The sequence below is a fragment of the Gymnoscopelus microlampas genome (assembly GCF_963454915.1).
Source record: "Gymnoscopelus microlampas genome assembly, chromosome: 2".
Lineage (NCBI taxonomy): Eukaryota > Metazoa > Chordata > Actinopteri > Myctophiformes > Myctophidae > Gymnoscopelus > Gymnoscopelus microlampas.
The window spans coordinates 56,071,629-56,090,463 of NC_139939.1; the positions used below are offsets into that span (position 1 = coordinate 56,071,629).

Genomic DNA, 18,835 nt, shown 5'->3' on the forward strand with positions numbered 1-18,835 from the left:
TTGCAGGGCATTCCCACTTTCCATGTGAGGGCATTTTTCCACAACTTTTACAGGCGTTTGAATCAGGCTGTGACCATGCATTGGGTTTATATCTGCCTTGTGCTTGTGGCTGAGGCTTAGAGGGAAAGTTGGGCTTTCTGTAGCTTTTAGCATGAACAGCATCAACATTGGAGCACTTGTTAGCACTGTCATTTTCCCCTCTTAAGTCAGACTGCTGTCTTCTAACTTCTTCAGATTGCCTCACCTTTGTGATAGCAGTTTGAAGGGTTAAGTCTCTGTCTAGCTGCAGCTTTTCAGACAATGAGACGTTTCTCAGGCCAACCACTAACCTGTCGCGGATCAGCTCATTCTGTAACAGTCCATAGTTGCAATGTTCAGCTAATCCATACAACGCAGTTATGAAGGAATCCACCGTTTCTCCCGGCTGTTGCACACGCTGATTAAACTTGGCTCTTTTGTAGATTACATTCTTTTTAGGCACAAAAAATGCATCAAAGCCTGTCTTGACAGACGCGTATGCCTTCCTCTCATCTTCAGTTAGCGTTAGCCCCCTTAGCACATCTTCGGATTCATCACCCATACAATACACTAACGTGTTCACCTGGTGTTCGTCCGACGTTGCATTTAAGTTACTTGCAAGCCGAAAGCGATCGAATCTTCGGATCCAACGCTCCCATTCTTGAGGTTTGGTGAAATCAAAAGGTTCTGGAGGCTGTATGGTGAACGTAGCAGTCGGCGTAGGTCGAGCCATGTCCTCCTCGTCACTCATTCGTCCGCACCAAAACGATTCGCTCCTCTTTTTTTTCATTCTTTTTTTTTTTTTTTACTCCGTGTACAAGTCGCCCAGTTCTGACACCATGTCGAGTTGTTTAATAAGCAGGCTCTTACAACGACGTAACGGACAGTATTTATTAAGCAACAGCAGGTCAATGAATGAACAACAACGACGGTAACTTGAGAATGATAGCCTAGCTGCTTCCGCGTTAGCATGCACTATGAACCCTGACGTCACATCCGCATCACAGCCAATAACATTCCATAATATCACATAATACCACAAGCCTCTCTCCTTATACGTTCCTGCACCTCATATTTAGCTTTCTCTTTCTCTAGTTCTTTCTGTAGCTCTTCCTCATATATTTTTTTCAATTTTTCCTCCTCTTTACGTCTCTCCTCTTCGGTCTCTTTGAGAATCCTCTGTTTCTCTTCTTCTATGGCTCTCTCTGCTTCTTGGAACATCTCAGTGGTGTAGTGGCTTCCTCCATTCTCCAACACCATGTTGTTGATTTTCTCCAGCAGCTCAGCGACCTGAGAGGGATCCTTGGTTTTGTTGTTGAAGACATGATAGCGACCTTCACATTTTCTGATTAATTCTGTTAGTTTTGGACTTTCATTCAACATGTCTTCAACTGACTCATCTTCATCAACCTGGTCAGCACCGGTGAAGAGGATCATGGTGTATTTTTTGGACATTTCACCAAACCATTCCTGAAGCATCTCCACGGTTCTCTCCTCCTCCTTTGTGAATCTTCCCAGTTTGATCACGATCAGGAACACATGGGGACCAGGAGAAGCAAAACTGTTACACTGCTCAACCTCTTGAAAAGTTTGCTCTTCGCCAAACCTGGTGTCAAACAAGCCTGGTGTGTCAACAACGGCAACATCTCTACCAGCCACTACACCTGTGACTTTCTTACAGCTAGTTGTCAGAGATTCAACGGCCAACTTTGATTCAAAAGCTTTATAACCCAGGATGGTGTTTCCAGTGGCGCTCTTTCCAGCTCCAGTCTTCCCAACCATCACGATCCGAACGTCTTCATTATTTATTATGAGAGCTAGTGGATTAAAAGGACATGGTTATGGGCAGTGGTGTAAAATAACTACGTAAGTACATTTACTTAAGTACACTTTTGAGGATTTTTTACTTTACTGGATTATTTCCCATTTTCAATACTTTTACTTCTACTCCACTACATCTCAGAGGCAAATATTGTACTTTTACTCCAATACAATTATTTGAAAACTTTAGTTACTAGTTACTTTGCAGATATAAATTATTATATTATAAAACATACATTAACCACTTTAGCCCTATTTTATAGGCTATAGCCGATCTACAAGCTCACAACTTGTGAGCTTGTAGATGTGCTATTTTCAAACATTTTAGTACTTTTACTTTTGGCACTTTAAAGGGATATTTCACTTTAAAAAAAACTTTGGGTCGTTTTATCGTCTATTCAGACTTTTGTGAGCCCGCCCCCCAGACCGTTTTTAAATTGTTTGATTCAGTATTTAGATATTTGATATTCTTTTTATCAGACACGCCCCCTTCCTATACAAACCCATTATAACTTCAAACAAAATTTTAACATGTTAAATGTTCCTATATTGTACAGTATAGGAAGGGGGCGTGTCTGATAAAATGAATATCAAATATCTAAATACTGAATCAAGCAACTTAAACACTGTCTGGGGGGCTCAAAAAAGCCTGAGTAGACGATAAAATAACCCAACGTTTTTTGGAAAGTGAAATATCCCTTTAAGTATATTTTGATACCAATACTTTTGTGCTTTTACTCAAGTAATATTTTGAACACAGGCCTTTTCCTTTTAACAGAGTATTTCTACATTACAGTATTGATACTTTTACTTAAGTAAAACATTTGAGTACTTTTTCCACCACTGGTTATGGGTGGTAAACACTTGAGGTTTAAATACATGGTTTTAAGACTCCTTTTAAGGCTATTTGAATGAAATTCATTTCATTACAGATTTACTCCTGTCTTGATAAAGAAAAATATGTTAAAATGTGCTTTGTCTCCTGGTAAGATACATACCTTCACCTCCCTTCTTGCTGCTTGAATCTTCACTCATTTCTGAGTCGTTGTTTTCTCTCACCTTCAGAGAGAGAGAGAGAGAGAGAGAGAGAGAGAGAGAGATAGAGAGAGAGAGACGCGCAGAGAGGGAGCGAGAGATAAAGTAAGCAATAACAAATACATGACTTTAATTCATTTTTCTTAAATACAAAAAAAAAATGTTTGAAAAAATACTTATTCATAGATTTGCACAAATGTTAATGATTTATTTCTAAAATAGCAGATCTACAGGCTCACGAAGTATAAAATAATGGTTAAAGTGGTTAAAATAAAAAAGATCCCGGTTTTGATGGGTTAAATTCACTATTATTCCCCCCCGCAAGAAGTTAACCCACGAGAGAATGTAAATTGTAGAATTACTATTAATTAAGATCATAGGTTTCTCTCTCCCCACCTTCAGTACAGATGCTATACTAAATCTAATATAAAACATATATATGCAGCTACTGTACGCTAGCATAAAGTATTTTCAAATGGGGGACCATGGCCTAATAAGTATCTATTTGGATGTCCTGGACATGAGAATATTTGAGAACCACGAAATTAAAATGGTTAAGAGAACATTTTCCGGTCTACATTAAAAGACAAGCGGTCTCAGTGTCTTACCTGCTTCAGTTCTGAAATCCTAATGTACTGTAGGTGTGGAGAGACAAGAGGAAGTATAAAGACAGGCTATGAAGTTTCATCCACAACGACCAGCTCACTGACACCTCTCCGGTGTCTACCTGTCATTTTATAGATGATTACAGTCTGCATTTCCTCCAGTCAGAGATACAGTATGTAGAAGTGGGACCATTTATTGTGAATGCTGTGAGGGGATCATGTGACCTGACAATGCAAAGTTGAATCAACTAAATGAAAGGGTTCATCCAACCTAACTTAGAATTCACTGTCAATTATATAATATAATATTGTACAGTGTTAACATGATTGGTCACATCTAGAGAGCAATCCTGCAGCAGGTCCATAGAAACGGGAGAGAGGTGAAAGACACACATTTATTTCCCCCCCTTTTTTTTATATGCCCAATCCTAAAGTGCTCATGTGCAAAGTGATAAGAGGACAAACGTTTGGGGCACAAGACCATTGTCAGTGCCATGCCATCATCACAAGACGATGGTCTTGTGACCCAAACATTTGTCTTCTTATCACTTTGCACGTCAGCACTTTAGGATTGAGCATGTCATAAATGTAAGATTTGTTGTTCTAGTCTCTGTCTAAGGAGTCTACATTTTTTAGGTGTGCGAGCCTTTCACCTCTTCAGTTCCTCTTAGTTGTTGATTAATACAGATAATAATATTTGATTTTAAAACAGTAGCCTTTCTGAGGTTAATGTATTATTAAATCAATGACTTATTTCACAACGGTCAGTCACTTCATGCTGGTCTTGTGGAATTAAACCTACATTTCTAACCACTGCTAATCTTCTGATGTGCCTATGCCTACAAATGTAACTTTAGTAGTCGCCATACTTTTACTGTGTCGCATTATTAGCTGTGCATATTGTTTGCGGCCAGTGCATAGAGCATGTCCTCCATGGTCGTTAAAACATGTAATAGTTGGTCAAATATTAGCCTTCAATCAGCCACTGTCTATCAGTTACTGCATCAGATAGTGTAAGTTTTTTTATTGGGCCTTGCCCCCTGGTATTGTTGCATGCAATAATGTGATTCTCTGCCAGTCTGCCATCCAACACTGCTATGACAAACAGTTCCACACTGAGGCTCTTTGCGCTCCATTGCTCAAACAGTGATGCAATTATCGGACCTCGTCTAAAGACAAATTATTGACACATAATACCACAGCCACAATACTAGAGGGAGCGACAACAACGATCTGGTAACACCCACCTATAAAACAAACATGGGTAAATTCTCCTTCTACAGCACTGCCACCCAAGTGTGTAATGCCCCGACGTATGCCCCCGAAGTATTCAATCAAATATAGCCTACATAGCTCAGATTGTAATCATAGCAATCCAACATGGCATGACTCATGCCATGTCATTTTACTCACACAAATGCTTAGTACAGTATATGCATGTGCATGTGTCCAACAACATATCGGTACATACTTATTGGGGTTTATGCAATGCCACAATTCACCCCTGCTAATGTCACATTCTGCTTCTTACCAGGTACTTTGGTCTAATGCCAAAGAAAACAATCTACTCATGTGGATCTCAGGATCCACTTGGGAACATTGTGGATCCAATATAAATATCATCCAATATAAATCTCAGACATGTGGCCAGCTTGTCGCATCCGTCGTCAGTAACATACACCTATCGATGAGTATGAGGTACTAAAGTTTTACTGGTAGTGTGCACAAGTAATATGGCACTGATCACTTTGACAAAATATGACTTGGCTGAAACGACCTAAAAGTCACTGGCAGTGACCTAAAGATTATCACCACCAGACAGTCCTCGACTTCAAACTTCTCGGGCAGGTTGTCACATTTAATTTCACGTCAAATACATTTAAACATTGCCTCTTTTTGTGATAGTATTACCTCTTACGTATAGCTTGTATTTGTATTGTATACATTTTGTTTCTGTATAATTGCTGTACATGGTAGTTGTAATTGTAGGCTTAATTGGATAATGTATGTTTTGTAATACAAATAATAATCTGCAAAGTAACTATTGTAACTAAATCTGTCAAATATGTTAACTTTCCACCTCTGGCCAGCCATGCAGGACTAGAGAAGTAGGGTGAAGGTCCAGACGGCTATCAGGGAATGCAGTTACCATAGCCATAGACAGGTAAATAAGCAACCAGGTCTTTGAAAACAAGACCAAAAAAAAAACGACTATAGGCCACATGAGCACTTTAAACCTACAGTATATACAGTACATTGGCTATTTGAAAATAGCAGATCTACAAGCTCACAACATGTTGCGATGTGACACGTTGTGAGCTTGTAAATCTGCTATGTTTTTACATAAATAAATGCTAAGTATTATACACAGTTCACCATAACTAATGAGCCACTTTTGTTACTTGTGCTTTATATTTAAAGCCATGTATTTATATATTTAACGGTTTAGGATTACATCCTATAAGGTTTGTAGAAGAAATCTTATTTTCACCTTTATTTTTATTTTAACCTATTTCACAGCATGTGCTATTTGCTTCTTCTTCTTTTTTTCTTTTTTTGCTAATCTGATTTTATTTTCACTACTTTGATCTTGTTTATTATGTTTTTATTTTCGTCCACACGGTTGAAAAGGCTTCATGTGCAAGAGTTCACTGACTGAAGTGTTGCCAGAACTCATGACAATACAATCCATGAACCTTGTGTGCTCATAAAATAGTTTTAAGTGGCAGGTAAATGGACTCAAAGGTTAAGAGGAAGAGTGCCACTGCCAGAAGTTGCATGTACTGTATGGACAGACAGACAGACAGACAGACAGACAGACAGGGCTGAGTGCAATTGAAGACCTTAGCCGTTACCAAGACAGAATGCACAGCAACATTGTATGGTACCTAAACATTTACTTTCCAAGAACGCACAATGGATAAGCATTTGAGACAATATACAATTTAGGAATTTAGCAGACGCTCTTAATCCAGAGCTAATTACAGTAAGAAAGGTAAAGGTAAGGCAAGGCAAGGCAATTTTATTTGTATAGCAAATTTCAACAACGAGGCAATTCATTGTGCTTTACACAAAGAAAAACATTTGAAATACAGTAACTCAATAAAAGGCAGCAGCAAACAGAAAGGTCTTTATTTGTGTTTTAAAATGAATAAGAGTGGCAGCAGAACCTGCCGTTTTCAGGGAGTTTGTTCCAGATATGTGGTGCATAAAAACTAAATGCTGCTTCCCCACGTTTATTTTTGTTTTTAGGGACAGGGTTTTAGACGAATAGTTATCAATAAACAATAACCCTGATCTGTTTCCTGTTCACTCTGCCTCACAGCATTTACAAGAAATAGTCCCATGTATTGTAACCTACAGACATAGATCTCTGGCTCCCCCTATCAAAGGCAAATGGATTAGCACTCATTCAGAGGTAGGAATTGGCGCACACACACACACACACACACACACACACACACACACACACACACACACACACACACACACACACACACACACACACACACACACACACACACACACACACACACACACACACACACACACACACACACACACACACACACACACACACACACACACACACACACAGACAGACAGACAGACAGACAGACAGACAGACAGACAGACAGACAGACAGACAGACAGACAGACAGACAGACAGACAGACAGACAGACAGACAGACAGACACATAAACACATAAACACATAAACACATAAACACATAAACACATAAACACATAAAGACACGAGAGACGTGTCAGTGAGCTGGTCCTTGTTGATGAAGCTTCATAATCTCCTCTATCAGGATTTCAATATTGAAGCAGGTAAGACACTGAGACCGCTTGTCTTTTAGTGACATGTACATGGGAAAGTGTTGATTTATAACATCTTTAACATTCATTCAGTGATCAGCAGCTGACATTGTGTTAAATCATTTTCCAATAAGGTATTGAACACGTCTTACATTTGTAGAAAAGGAATACAATATTTTTACTGATTAGTCAGTTGAAAAGTCAATAATTTCATTATTTAAAGATTATATTTTATAGGCCTGTCTTGTAGAAGAGATTCTAATCTCAATGGGACTAAATTAGTGAAATAAAGGTGAAATAAATGAATGAATAAATAAAAGGGCATCGGGTGGCATACAGTAGAAGTACACCACTCACCCTCCACCACAGAGACCCAGGTTGGGAGGTCAACAGGGTATTTTGTCTGCACTAGAGACTGCTGTTAAATTACTTGCTCAGGTGTCTGGTCGGTAGGCCTGCCCCGTGACGTGTGAATGGTTAATGATTGTTTTTCCAATAGCAGTAGACCTGGAAACAGGTCTCAGGAGTATGAATTATGTTAGAAGATCTACAGTGAAGTTTTAGTTGTTGGATGACAGCATATTGCTAATGGCATTAGAGCTACACATGTTGACTGTCAATTATAAAACTGAAAAGTAATGAGGTGTAGGATGACATTACACAGATGTATCTGAAACGTGGCAGACCATGCAAACTGCAGTTTTTTTATTACCCTGGAGTGACATGACCTGTGTGTACAGTAAGAGTGTGTGAGCTTGCGTGCGGGCGTGCGTGCGAGACCCAAGACATGCGAGAGAGAGAGGTCCACTAAAGCCTAATTTATCTTCAGCGAAAAGTGTCAGTGTGAATTGATGTATAAAATGTGTAAAATGATGTGTCAACTTCTGAAAAACTTGATCTAATGTTCTTGACTTAAGGGCTTAAATGTAGATATACTGTATGATGTGGAAAACCTCATGAACTGTCGTAGATCACATCTCTAAATATAGGGCACATTATGAAATGATTCCTGAGAACACAGTCACATCTAGTGATTTGTAATATTCAACAATTTGCAGATAAATGTAACAACATTCACATAAAGCACATCACAAAAAAATGCAAGTGATTAGTTGAATACGGCTCTCTCTCTCTCTCTCTCTCTCTCTATCTCTCTCTCTCTCTCTCTCTCTCTCTCTCTCTCAAAACAGACATGACTGAAGTTTCAAGCAGCAAGAAGAGAGGTGAAGGTATGTATCTTGCCAGCAGACATACACCAAATTATTTTATTTTTCAAGACACACTAGGAAAGTCTGTAATCTGTAATAAAATTATTAATGTAAATTGCATAAATCAGTTAAGGTTTCGAGGCCTATCAGGCTCGAAGCCTAATTGAAACCCTTGGCGTTCTTCCGCCGTTTTTTCAGTTCTGGCCTAACCGTGTGGTGGCTTTTTACGAAACTCGGCAATATGGTAGAGGGCTATGCCAGACGGCTAAGATTTTTTTCCTGAAAAAAATTACCTAGGCCATTAGTTTAGCAAGGGGACGAAATGATAGTTACATCCTAACAAGATAAACCAGGTGCACCTCAGCTGCTTCACTGATTTCAGATATCAGATTTCAAATATATGTTGTCCATTATAACATAATCAAAACATCACACATGTATAAAGTCTTCCATCGATTTATTGAGAAATTACAGAACATGAGTTATGATCAGAATTGTTTCACTGGTCTGTAGAAGAGAAAGTGAGGAGTTCAAATATCTACAGTACCAACACATAACAATACAAAGATCAACAAGGGATTTAATAGGAGACAATACAGTAGCAAGCTGTACATTTTGGCCTGAACTGTAATTCTTTTAACTTTGTTAATCATAAGATAGTGCATTTCTTTTTTTTTCTCCCTGAAGTTGAAGTTGTCTGGGAGGTTCTCTGTCTCTCAGCTTTCTCTCTTGCGTCTCTATCACATCTTTCTTGCATCTCTCTAATCTCTCTCTTCTGTCTTTCATAAGCCTCTCTCCTTATACGTTCCTGCTCATATTTAGCTTTCTCTTTCTCTAGTTCTTTCTGTAGCTCTTCCTCATATTTTTTTTTCAATTTTTCCTCCTCTTTACGTCTCTCCTCTTCGGTCTCTTTGAGAATCCTCTGTTTCTCTTCTTCTATTGCTCTCTCTGCTTCTTGGAACATCTCAGTGGTGTAGTGGCTTCCTCCATTCTCCAACACCATGTTGTTGATTTTCTCCAGCAGCTCAGCGACCTGAGAGGGATCCTTGGTTTTGTTGTTGAAGACATGATAGCGACCTTCACATTTTCTGATTAATTCTGTTAGTTTTGGACTATCATTCAACATGTCTTCAACTGACTCATCTTCTTCAACCTGGTCAGCACCGGTGAAGAGGATCATGGTGTGTTTTTTGGACATTTCACCAAACCCTTCCTGAAGCATCTCCACGGTTCTCTCCTCCTCCTTTGTGAATCTTCCCAGTTTCATCACGATCAGGAACACATGGGGACCAGGAGAAGCAAAACTGATACACTGCTCAACCTCTTGAAAAGTTTGCTCTTCGCCAAACCTGGTGTCAAACAAGCCTGGTGTGTCAACAACGGCAACATCTCTACCAGCCACTACACCTGTGACTTTCTTACAGCTAGTTGTCAGAGATTCAACGGCCAACTTTGATTCAAAAGCTTTATAACCCAGGATGGTGTTTCCAGTGGCGCTCTTTCCAGCTCCAGTCTTCCCAACCATCACGATCCGAACGTCTTCATTATTTATTATGAGAGCTAGTGGATTAAAAGGACATGGTTATGGGCAGTGGTGTAAAATAACTACGTAAGTACATTTACTTAAGTACACTTTTGAGGATTTTTTACTTTACTGGATTATTTCCCATTTTCAATACTTTTACTTCTACTCCACTACATCTCAGAGGCAAATATTGTACTTTTACTCCAATACAATTATTTGAAAACTTTAGTTACTAGTTACTTTGCAGATATAAATTATTATATTATAAAACATACATTAACCACTTTAGCCCTATTTTATAGGCTATAGCCGATCTACAAGCTCACAACTTGTGAGCTTGTAGATGTGCTATTTTCAAGCATTTTAGTACTTTTACTTTTGGCACTTTAAAGGGATATTTCACTTTAAAAAAAACTTTGGGTCGTTTTATCGTCTATTCAGACTTTTGTGAGCCCGCCCCCCAGACCGTTTTTAAATTGTTTGATTCAGTATTTAGATATTTGATATTATTTTTATCAGACACGCCCCCTTCCTATACAAACCCATTATAACTTCAAACAAAATTTTAACATGTTAAATGTTCCTATATTGTACAGTATAGGAAGGGGGCGTGTCTGATAAAATGAATATCAAATATCTAAATACTGAATCAAGCAACTTAAACACTGTCTGGGGGGCTCAAAAAAGCCTGAGTAGACGATAAAATAACCCAACGTTTTTTGGAAAGTGAAATATCCCTTTAAGTATATTTTGATACCAATACTTTTGTACTTTTACTCAAGTAATATTTTGAACACAGGCCTTTTCCTTTTAACAGAGTATTTCTACATTACAGTATTGATACTTTTACTTAAGTAAAACATTTGAGTACTTTTTCCACCACTGGTTATGGGTGGTAAACACTTGAGGTTTAAATACATGGTTTTAAGACTCCTTTTAAGGCTAATTGAATGAAATTCATTTCATTACAAATTTACTCCTGTCTTGATAAAGAAAAATATGTTAAAATGTGCTTTGTCTCCTGGTAAGATACATACCTTCACCTCCCTTCTTGCTGCTTGAATCTTCACTCATTTCTGAGTCGTTGTTTTCTCTCACCTTCGAGAGAGAGAGAGAGAGAGAGAGAGAGAGAGAGAGAGAGAGAGAGAGAGAGAGAGACGCGCAGAGAGGGAGCGAGAGATAAAGTAAGCAATAACAAATACATGACTTTAATTCATTTTTCTTAAATACAAAAAAAAAATGTTTGAAAAAATACTTATTCATAGATTTGCACAAATGTTAATGATTTATTTCTAAAATAGCAGATCTACAGGCTCACGAAGTATAAAATAATGGTTAAAGTGGTTAAAATAAAAAAGATCCCGGTTTTGATGGGTTAAATTCACTATTATTCCCCCCCGCAAGAAGTTAACCCACGAGAGAATGTAAATTGTAGAATTACTATTAAATTAAGATCATAGGTTTCTCTCTCCCCACCTTCAGTACAGATGCTATACTAAATCTAATATAAAACATATATATGCAGCTACTGTACGCTAGCATAAAGTATTTTCAAATGGGGGACCATGGCCTAATAAGTATCTATTTGGATGTCCTGGACATGAGAATATTTGAGAACCACGAAATTAAAATGGTTAAGAGAACATTTTCCGGTCTACATTAAAAGACAAGCGGTCTCAGTGTCTTACCTGCTTCAGTTCTGAAATCCTAATGTACTGTAGGTGTGGAGAGACAAGAGGAAGTATAAAGACAGGCTATGAAGTTTCATCCACAACGACCAGCTCACTGACACCTCTCCGGTGTCTACCTGTCATTTTATAGATGATTACAGTCTGCATTTCCTCCAGTCAGAGATACAGTATGTAGAAGTGGGACCATTTATTGTGAATGCTGTGAGGGGATCATGTGACCTGACAATGCAAAGTTGAATCAACTAAATGAAAGGGTTCATCCAACCTAACTTAGAATTCACTGTCAATTATATAATATAATATTGTACAGTGTTAACATGATTGGTCACATCTAGAGAGCAATCCTGCAGCAGGTCCATAGAAACGGGAGAGAGGTGAAAGACACACATTTATTTCCCCCCCTTTTTTTTATATGCCCAATCCTAAAGTGCTCATGTGCAAAGTGATAAGAGGACAAACGTTTGGGGCACAAGACCATTGTCAGTGCCATGCCATCATCACAAGACGATGGTCTTGTGACCCAAACATTTGTCTTCTTATCACTTTGCACGTCAGCACTTTAGGATTGAGCATGTCATAAATGTAAGATTTGTTGTTCTAGTCTCTGTCTAAGGAGTCTACATTTTTTAGGTGTGCGAGCCTTTCACCTCTTCAGTTCCTCTTAGTTGTTGATTAATACAGATAATAATATTTGATTTTAAAACAGTAGCCTTTCTGAGTTTAATGTATTATTCAATCAATGACTTATTTCACAACGGTCAGTCACTTCATGCTGGTCTTGTGGAATTAAACCTACATTTCTAACCACTGCTAATCCCCTGATGTGGCTATGCCTACAAATGTAACTTTAGTAGTCACCATACTTTTACTGTGTTGCATTATTAGCTGTGCATATTGTTTGCGGCCAGTGCATAGAATATGTCCTCCATGGTCGTTAAAACAAGTAATAGTTGGTCAGATATTAGCCTTCAATCAGCCACTGTCTATCAGTTACTGCGTCAGATAGAGTACGTTTTTTTATTGGGCCTTGCCCCCTGGTACATGATCTTGCTGTGAAGAACAATCTTATGTAAAATCGTTGCATGCAATAATGTGATTCTCTGCCAGTCTGCTATCCAACACTGCTATGACAAACAGTTCCACACTGAGGCTCTTTGCGCTCCATTTCTCAAACAATGATGCAATTATCGGACCTTGTCTAAAGACAAATTATTGACACATATACAATACCACAGCCACAATACTAGAGGGAGTGACAACAACGATCTGGTAACACCCACCTATAAAACAAACATGGGTAAATTCTCCTTCTACAGCACTGCGTGTGGAATGCCCCGACCTCGTCCCTTAAAAAAAATGACTTTTTTGGTGTTATCCTTTTAGACCAACTGTATGACTTTACTCGTGCTGTTGCATTTCTGTCTAATAAAGTATTCAATCAAATAACTGTAGGTCAGATTGTAATCCTGACATGGCATGACTAAGTCATTTTACTCATACAAATGCTTAGTATACAGTATGCATGTGCACGTGTCCAACAACATACCGGTACATACTTTTGGGGGTTTATGCAATGCCAAATCCCCCCTGCCAATGTCACATTCTGCTTCTTACCAGGTACTTTGGCTAATGCCAAAGAAAACAATCTACAATCTACTGTACAAAACTGAGCAATTTTCAGGAACAACATTTTGTAACTGGACATTCTTGTTGTGAAAGCAAGTACCTTGTTGTAAAGTAGTCTGGTATGTCTGCCAAATTCATAGAGTTTTAACATAATTTAGCACTAGGTGTTTCAAGTTTCAATTAAATTGTACACTTTATGGCCCTTCACTCACTTTATCCAAGTCAGTATGGCCCTCTGGAAATAAATGTCGCCCACCCCTGCTCTACAGAGTGCACGCTGCTGTCCAGAGGACTTCTGGTCCAGTCCCTAGCGTGTCCACTGTGTCCCAAAGAGCATTGAGTTCCTCTCCTACCATGAGGCCCTGGGTATCTCCTTGACCACCATCTCATTGTTCGGCAAACTTATCTGCGCCATTGTCCTGGAAATCTTCATCTATCATCGAGACACTCCCATGGGGGGTTACATGTCGCCTTTCCGACATGTCGCCTTTCCGACGTTAACTAACCCTATACCTAACCCTAACCCTAACCGCACGCGGAAGCCACTAGTCGGAGTAGTGAGATGTCGGAATGCAGACATTACCCCCCCATGGTGCTAACAACTCAGAACTCAGCTTCCAACTTTTGCTGTCACTCATATTTTGTTTCATGTGTTCGCTTCTGTTCATCGACCGTCCCAGGTTATGGACTTGTCAGCTCAGGCATGCAGCAAGTGGGATCAGCTTTGTGCTGAGTATCTTGTGTATCCTTGTAAAGACTATGGTGGTGTTGGCCGTGTTCAAGGCCTCAAAGCCTGGGGGCGCAGACATTATGAAGTGGTTTGGTGCCATGCAGCAGAGAGGAACAGTTCTGGCTCTTACTTCCATCCAGGCAATAATTTGCAGAGCCTGGCTTGTGTCTGCCTCACCAGCTCCTCATAAAAACACACAATACCAAAGTGATAAGATTAGTCTATGAGTGTGAGGTGGGTTCAACAGCTGGTTTTGCAGTGTTATTAGGGTTATATTTGTTTACTGGCACTCCTCAGCTTCCTCCTAGCATTCATATATATATATATATATATATATATATATATATATATATATATATATATATATATATATATATAAATACGTATACAGAGTCTATCTCTCTCTACTGTGGTTTGCAAGACGTGCCACCATTTCATGTAAATGCTGTCTTGCTGTGTGTGTGTGTGTATGTGTGTGTGTGTGTGTGTGTGTGTGTGTGTGTGTGTGTGTGTGTGTGTGTGTGTGTGTGTGTGTGTGTGTGTGTGTGTGTGTGTGTGTGTGTGTGTGTGTGTGTGTGTGTGTAAGGAGGAGTAACACAAACCAGGGTCTTACTTGCTAAATTAAACCTAAATTATTAGCATACACTGTTAATTCTATAATATAATATTGAACAGTGTTTTGTACTTGTGAATTTCAACAAATCTTGTTTTAAGCTGATCAGCAGAATGAGATGATCTGTCCTCTAGAGGCCAATCCTGGAGCTGCTCTATAGAATAAATAGGACAAACAACCATAGATTTAAAATGGAATTTATTTGCTTTGGAATTTGGATAAATGAAGAAAATAAACAGTGTAAGAGTATATGTATATGTATATGAGAGATGACCTTATTGTTTCCTTCTCTTGAAATATTTTCTTTCACATGATCAGGAGAACATTGTAATGACCATTAAACTCAATAACCCACCTACTGTATCTACCAGACTCCCTCCCCAGTCAGAGTTCAGAGTCTGAACTTATAAGGTTGCCTACCCCTGTTGCAGTGACTTAATATTATTTCCTGTCTCGTGTTGTACTTTAGGTTTTGCAGTGTTTATTTTGTAGTGTCATCCTACTGTTTCCTGTTTTGCTTAGTTAGTTTGCCTGTCTTGTCTTTCCTGTCCTGTAATTAGCAAATGTGATCACCTGTGTCTTGTTCAGTTCCAACCTATCGTGTGTTGATTGTACTTACAGTATGTTCACCTGTGTCTAGTTGGTCTTTTGTCAATATATACCCTCTGTGTTAAAAGGATTCTAGGCAACATTAAGCCTACATTTTTCCCCTCTATCAGCCACTATATAATGATGCTGGGGTGTTTTCCTGCATTGAAACACAGTCGTCTTTCTGACATCCGTATTTTCCCTACAGTTTATGTTAGTCCGGGACGTAAATTAACGCACGCATGTGCGCGTCCGTGTGAACTGTTCCGAGTGAAACCGAATGGAACCGAGTGCAGCCGACAAAAATGGAACGAGCCGCCATTGTTTTCTGTGGGCAGTTTTAACTTTTTACTTTCGGTTTTAAAACGCTCTCAAACTTCTTTTTTGAGGCACGGAATTTACTTTTAAGAGATCGTTTGGATAGAATTTAGTTGTTTAACTTCATGTGGTCAATTTATCATGACAGAGCCTATTTAAAAATAAAAATTCAGAGAACCGGCAGGGGCGGACCGGGCGGGCAGTGACACGCATTGTATCCGAATAAAGCAACCTGTTTTCGGCATGGCCCGTTTAGAAGTCCCCCCTGCGTCACCCCCTGGTGGTCGGGGAAACAAACTGCTGATGAGGAGGGGGGTGGGGGGGGGGATTGGAGGGGCGGTGTTTGACAACAGTTTTTTTTCTTTTTTTTATCTCTGAACTTGCCTACAATCCCTTTAACTATTATAGAAGTTGTTACAGTGCATGTTCATTGTCCTACGTTGTGGTGCTCTTTTCATTAAATCAGTGGTTCAGTGAACATGACACATTTCAAGCAAAAATCAAAGCCAGCCATTTTTTCTTCTGTTTATGAGTGTTATACGTTTAAAGTAGGTCAGACTAGGTGTACAGTATGTGAAAGATAAAAATGTCATTATTACCTCCAAAATCTGTGATGTAGTCTATATGAATGTCACTGAATAATTAAGAGTATTTGTGGAATACTCTTAAAAGGAAAATATTAGATTACTGCACATATTAAGACTGAACATGAACACAGCGTTCATTATCATGAATTACAGGTACTGAATCCTTCATTTCAACAAGTAAAAGGGTGCTCTTAGACTTAGTGAGATGTGGTAAAAACAAAACACACTAGTAACAACACAATATTAAACTATCTACTAAGTCACAAACAAGCAAATACATAAATGAATACTATATCATGAGATAAAATGTACAGGCTGTGTTTACAATACACATCTTTTATTTATCTAAGGTTTTGGTGTTAATATAGAACAAGTATTTCACTTGTATGAACATATTATAGTTAAGAAAGCATAAAAGCAGGTTGTTGTCTCTTGTCTCATACAACCCACTGTGCTCTTATCATGTTCATCATTCATTCCCAATATTCATTTATCAGTGATGGACCATTAAAGCAAGAACAAAAATCGTCACCTTGCTAAACTAATGGCCTAAATCATTTTTTGAGGAAAATGATATTTTTGCCTAAGTCAGCTCCTCATGACACTGGCCACCTCTGGTAAAATCACCCAACTCCTAATTGAAAAGGTTCACTCCCCTTTTAATACAATGGCCTAACTCCCTAGTGTGACTTAGGCCAAAATAGGCCTTTTTTGGTCTAAGTCAGCATGGTTTTGTGACTTAAGCCAAATTATTTACTGATTTAGGCCATTTTGAAAACATTTTTGCTTTTGTTTTTCGCCTAAGTCAGATTTAATCCTATTTAAACCTATTTAAATCTCTTATGTTACATAACTGACAGACAGTGTTATTTCTATTTAAATAGTCATACTTTGTTATAAACATTTTGGGTGAAATGATTAAGAAATATCATATAGTTTTGTTTTGGATCAGTTTTTTATTCTTCCTGAAAAACTTTAAAAAAAAATGACTTAGGCCATTAGTTTAGCAAGGCGACGAAATGATAGTTATATCCTAACAAGATAAACCCGGTGCACCTCAGCTGCTTCACTGATTTCAGATATCAGATTTCAAATATATGTTGTCCATTATAACATAATCAACACATCACACATGTATAAAGTCTTACATCGATTTATTGAGAAATGAACAGAACACGAGTTATGATCAGAATCGTTTCACTGGTCTGTAGAAGAGAAAGTGAGGAGTTCAAATATCTACAGTACCAACACATAACAATACAAAGATCAACAAGGGATTTAATAGGAGACAGTATAGTAGCAAGCTGTACATTTTGGCCTGAACTGTAATTCTTTTAACTTTGTTAATCATTGGATAGTGCATTTTTTTCTTCTTCTCCGTGAAGTTGAAGTTGTCTGGGAGGTTCTCTGTCTCTCAGCTTCCTCTCTTGCTTCTCTATCACGTCTTTCTTGCATCTCTCTCATCTCTCTCATCTGTCTTTCATGAGCCTCTCTCCTTATACGTTGCTGCACCTCATATTTAGCTTTCTCTTTCTCTAGTTCTTTCTGTAGCTCATCCTCATATTTTTTTTTCAATTTTTCCTCCTCTTTACGTCTCTCCTCTTCGGTCTCTTTGAGAATCCTCTGTTTCTCTTCTTCTATTGCTCTCTCTGCTTCTTGGAACATCTCAGTGGTGTAGTGGCTTCCTCCATTCTCCAACACCATGTTGTTGATTTTCTCCAGCAGCTCAGCGACCTGAGAGGGATCCTTGGTTTTGTTGTTGAAGACATGATAGCGACCTTCACATTTTCTGATTAATTCTGTTAGTTTTGGACTTTCATTCACCATGTCTTCAACTGACTCATCTTCATCAACCTGGTCAGCACCGGTGAAGAGGATCATGGTGTATTTTTTGGACATTTCACCAAACCCTTCCTGAAGCATCTCCACGGTTCTCTCCTCCTCCTTTGTGAATCTTCCCAGTTTGATCACGATCAGGAACACATGGGGACCAGGACAAGCAAAATTGATACACTGCTCAACCTCTTGAAAAGTTTGCTCTTCGCCAAACCTGGTGTCAAACAAGCCTGGTGTGTCAATGACGGCAACATTTCTACCAAGCACTACACCTGTGACTTTCTTACAGCTAGTTGTCAGAGATTCAACGGCCAACTTTGATGGAAAAGCTTTTGAACCCAGGATGGTATTTCCAGTGGCGCTCTTTCCAGCACCAGTCTTCCCAACCATCACGATGCGAACAGCTTCATCATTTATTATGAGAGCTAGTGGATTAAAAGGATAATGGTTATGGTTGGTAAACACTTGAGGTTTAAATACATGGTTTTAAGACTCTATGCTATTTGTATGAATTTACATTTCATTACAGATTTACTCCTGTCTTGATAAAGAAAAAAATATTTTGAAATGCGTCTTTTCTCCTAGTAAGATACATACCTTCACCTCCCTTCTTGCTGCTTGAATCTTCACTCATTTCTGAGTTGTTGTTTTCTCTCACCTTCTGAGAGAGAGAGAGAGAGAGAGAGAGAGAGAGAGAACCACTGAATTAAAATGGTTAAGAGAAGTCACATGTTCCCGTCTATATTAAAAGACAAGCGGTCTCAGTGTCTTACCTGCTTCAGTACTGAAATACTAATGTACTGTAGGTGTGGA

General features: G+C 38.7%; 1 protein-coding gene across 1 annotated transcript; it reads right to left on the reverse strand.

Moving 5' to 3' along the window:
* Positions 1-1,044: 1,044 nt before the first annotated feature.
* Positions 1,045-18,656, reverse strand: LOC311055913 (GTPase IMAP family member 8-like; the record flags this gene model as incomplete). Its single annotated transcript, XM_084072178.1, has 4 exons — positions 1,045-1,835; positions 9,313-10,068; positions 17,689-18,447; positions 18,620-18,656. 4 exons carry the CDS (start codon positions 18,654-18,656, stop codon positions 1,045-1,047), a joined length of 2,343 nt encoding a protein of 780 aa, XP_083928304.1.
* Positions 18,657-18,835: the final 179 nt, after the last annotated feature.